The 4595-nt window shown below is 35.8% G+C and overlaps 1 protein-coding gene across 2 annotated transcripts; it reads right to left on the reverse strand.

Moving 5' to 3' along the window:
- Position 1: 1 nt before the first annotated feature.
- On the reverse strand, positions 2-4426 carry LOC114359555 (uncharacterized). Of its 2 annotated transcripts, XM_028313998.1 has the most exons (5): positions 3938-4426; positions 3609-3759; positions 2620-2778; positions 1840-1870; positions 2-144 (listed from the first exon to the last, which is right to left on the reverse strand). In XM_028313998.1, exons 2-5 carry the CDS (start codon positions 3712-3714, stop codon positions 27-29), a joined length of 414 nt encoding a protein of 137 aa, XP_028169799.1. In that variant the 5' UTR covers positions 3715-3759; positions 3938-4426; the 3' UTR covers positions 2-26. The 2 variants fall into 2 exon arrangements, with proteins under 2 accessions (XP_028169799.1, XP_028169798.1); XM_028313997.1 differs by lacking the exon at positions 3609-3759.
- Between the last annotated feature and the right edge of the window lie 169 nt (positions 4427-4595).

Below are 4595 nucleotides of genomic sequence, written 5' to 3' on the forward strand. Positions count from 1 at the left end.
TGCCTTTGTACCTACAGCAGTGGACGTCATTTGCATACCATGGGGCAGCCTCTAGGCCCGCGGACCACGTAGTGACGCTGGTGTAGTTCGTCCTGCCACGTGTCGCATACATACGTCGCGCATGACACGCAAAAGAAGATGAACCTGCAGTGAATGTTCTATGTTATCAACAGTATAAAGAAAGAAAGAAAGAAAGAAAAAATGTTTATTCAGTATCATCGACAATACACTTACAATACTTATTATTATTTAATGAGAAGGTCACTTTTATTTAGTCGCTTTACATTGACTGTTATAACTTAACCTTAACTTAACCTTTTAACCCTACAGTGGTCGCGTGGATTACACCCGTAATCCACTCGTGCAAATTGGCGAATATTTTGAAATCGGTCAACGCGATCGTTTTGATACTTCGTGTACTTTAAGTTGCATAGTCGAAGATCACACTTAATGACATGTGAGCGCCAGGTCGCTTGTGGATGTGTCGCAGGAGCCCCGTAAATGCCAATGGTCTACCCGTGTAATCCGCGCGACCAATTACGTAAGTATTTTTAAGTAACCTTTTTTACTTAATGTGTTTGTTTTTGCATTATTAGTGTAAATTAATGCTTTATAATAAATAATTACGGCATAGGTATGTATTTACATTTGTGTTTTCAATAAAATCATTGTATTTCAGATAAAAATCATGAACAATAGACAAAAAGCACAAATTGCAGAATGGCTAGAAGTAACAATGCTAGAAGTAATGACAATGAAAGCGTATCTTCTAGCGACTCTTCGGTTTCTGATGAAGAAGTGCACATTCTTCCACAAGAGAACAAGTTTCTCAGACGAGTGATTAGCCATCTAACTCAGAACCATCACAGCGGAGGTTTTTAGGTCGCTACTTTGACTGCGGAAGAAAGCGAAATAAAAGTTCTGGAAATACTTGTAATTCGTGCAACAAATTTATTTGTCCTTATCATTCCATGATGACCTGTATCTCTTTTTAAAATATAATTAATAAATAAGTGCAATTAGTACTGAATCATTTCTGAACTGCCAAAGTTGACATTTTATTGATGAAAAATGATGATTTTTATGTTTTGGTTAATTTATAAAAACTGAGAAGAACTTCTCGTTTCTTTGTTTGATTATTTCATTAACTAATACATAACAATAAATATAAAAAATAAAGAAACATGTTTTTATAAAGAGATGTCTTCTTTTTTTACTCCATAAAATGGCTTACGCATGTAATCCACGCGACCATTTACGTAATATTTTAGAGCGCGACCACTGTAGGGTTAAAACTTGAGTAGACCATTCTGAGCCCCGATTACGGTAACTTTTAACGTTTCCAATCCAGACGCGCTTCCGATTCTGCGATACGATTGGTCAAAACAGCTGACGTACGCTGTTGAACGACCAATCGTATCGCAGAATCGAGAAGCGTGTCTGGATTGTAGACGTTAAAAATTACCGTAATCGGGGCTCTGGCTCACTTGAAAAGTCACAGTCGTCACATCAAGTAAAAAATATTTATTTTAATTAAACATATTTATGTTTATTCCTGTCACCTTAGATTTATTAATCTAAGCCTGTCACATAAAAAAATTAAATCTATACAAAATATTATAAATGCGAAAGTAACTGTCTGTCTATCTTGCTTTCACGCCTAAACCACTGAACCGATTTTGATGAAATTTGGCATAGAGATAGTTTGAGTCCTGGGAAAGGACTTGGGATAGTTTAGTGACAGTCAAAATTCCACGCGAGCAAAGCCGCGGGCGTTAAAGCTAGTAGTTAAATACCAAAATAATAATAAAACTTTATATCGAAATCACAGTAACTTACGGTATTGTATCTTCAGTGTGTTTTTTTTCACCTGTAACAAAAATAAAATGCACAATTTACACACACTGAAATGAGTGAAAATAACAGTTGGATAGGTATCAAGATAAATTCTTTTGGTTTAAAAACATATTGTTCTTCCAATTATTAAATTCCTGTAGTTTGAGTTCAAATAGAATATTTTATAACATTGTATCTCAGTATCTATCATCAGTATGGCGATTATCACACTGCACCGCGCTCCGCCGCGGTACGCGGGAGGACAGAATTAATCAATATAATAGGGATGTTTCCTGGGTCAAAAAGCAAGAGTTTTAATTAGTCCGTCAGTTAACTTATCAAAAAATACTCTACACGTATTTTTCACTTTTTCAAACTAATGAAAATTTAAAGAGATAAAGCGCGCCAAAGTTCATAAGAAGAGGCCCGTGACGTCAATGCTTGCATAAAAGTGCCGCACGTTGTGACGTCGTGCGGAACTTCAACTATGTAATTATTTGTTAGATTGACAAATAAAAATATATGTGTCCAATATTTTTTGATATTAAACATGACGGACTAAAAAAATTTTTTTAGGAAACTAGCCTATTATGCAAGTACCTCAGTTTGTATAGAAAACACGCGCGGCACAACACACTGACAACGCGTTTGCGCCCGGGCCGGTCGCCACGCAGACCGCGGTGCCATGATATTACTTAAAATTTCGTTTGTGATATATATTATAATTAAATGGTGGATTAATTCACTATTTCACTGAGACATATCCAAAGAATGTATGCCTACCTGGCAAAGATTGATTTTGATAGTGTTCTGGAATAGCGTGCCTTAAAAGAGTCGTCCTGGCTCCTTTATGGTTGCGGACATGTTTTTGGTCGAAATGATCAACACATAAATATCTAGCCCGCAATCGTTGAGTTGCCATATTGGCTAATTGCATGTTACCTTAAATAAAATTAAAATTTGAATAAGATTAAGCAAAATAGTACACTTGAAGCTCACACTTGCTCATCAAGCTGTAGTTAAACTTAAAGTACGGCCAACGAAAAGCGATACCAAAAGTAAACAAACCCAATGTCATGGTCATTTGAAATAGCAGGGGTGCATAACTTTTTAATAGATTCCATATTTTTGTAGACAATATAGTTTTAAAAAATAACTGTCAATCCATAAAAATAGATGTTTTATCGAATTTTGTTTTTGTTATAATAATTTGAATTATTGTATAATGTAGATTTCAATTAAATAACAACAATAATAATAACATTTCTGCCTCACAATGTGCCCGGTGTATAGCAACAGGCTTACCCCTTTTTCATAGACTTTAATAAATCGGAATAATAAAATAAGAACCGACAAGTAACAGATTCGCCCTCGTGAATTGCAAAACTTATGTATACTAACATAGATGTCCGAATGTTGACGAACCCTTCTAACTTTGACATATTTTGGCGGGAGAAAGAGACAATACGACAAATACACAAGATGGGAAGAGACAGAATAGATTGTCAATTCGACCTTTTGTATCGCTGCTAGTTGGCCGTACTTTAGGTTGTGTATTTTTTTTATTTTCTGTAAAGACCTATTATAATAGTGAACAAAACAAAATAAAATAAAAAGTTCACTTATCCCCGTTAACGGGGATTGTCGACGGGGAATAGTAGAATAAGCCAAAAAATAGGTGTTTCTGTTTTTACTTTTCTTAACAAACTAAATGTAATATTTTTAAGAGCATCCTGTTTATCGGCCCTCTCTGTCATTTTCACATTATTTACATAAGCTGCTGGATGTGACGTCCTTGTACACAGATGCACTGTCTGGCACGATCGATGCCATGCCTCCGGACCGCACCGAGCACTTCGGGTCCACTTGACATAACATCAAAAAATCTAGAAAACTAGCATTCTAAAAATATGGTTGTTTTATCTAAAACAAATTTATTTATGATGTTTTAATTGTCCCTTAAATCTCGTCTGTCTTTTGGAGGTGAACTTAAATTTGTCCCATTAAAGAAATAAATCATCATCATAATTTTATTATTATTAATCTTGATGAAATTAAATTACCTAAAGATGTATGATGAAGTATGTAAACGTTTGCTTACCACAGTTATTTAACCATAATTTTAATCGTTTTGGTTCCTTCCAAGGGAATCGGAACATTGACTTCATATTTGACACATTTGTACACCTAAAATAGGAGCACTTATGCGGAGGCATGTCTTATGTCCTTTTTCACGAGCCGGGTCTTCGTGCAAGCTGAGTGCAAGTTCCACGGGTTAGCCAATGGTCAGTAAGATTAACAGCAGTGTCGGAGTCCAGATACGTAGTCAAATTAGATCAAGAAAGAACGTCCAATCGAAGTCCTTAGTAGTCAAAATGGAACTCGGAGTCGGAGATAAGCTGAGTTAAGTTAAACCAAACCTTAAGAGACCGTAAGGACCTTTGGCCGTAAGGATATTTCTTTGTATTTTCGAGACTGAAATCCACCTGAAAATTAAATGGAAAATGCACGGAAAACGACAACAAAGTGAAGGCAGTATCTCACATAGAGAAAAGTAATACATAGGAAATAGAGAACCCTCTCTGTCAAATTTTTGAGCCTACTAATTGATAGCCTGGTGTTAAATTCCCTGTACTTAACCTACGTACGTAACGCTCACATACATACATAGTACACGCACACATACATACATAAAGTCCACGCACACATACACACAGTTCACGCACACATAGGCCCTCATAACCTTCAAAGAATTATTG

This window comes from Ostrinia furnacalis, unplaced genomic scaffold (genome assembly GCF_004193835.3).
Source record: "Ostrinia furnacalis isolate ACB-3 unplaced genomic scaffold, ASM419383v2 OfSCF4470, whole genome shotgun sequence".
Lineage (NCBI taxonomy): Eukaryota > Metazoa > Arthropoda > Insecta > Lepidoptera > Crambidae > Ostrinia > Ostrinia furnacalis.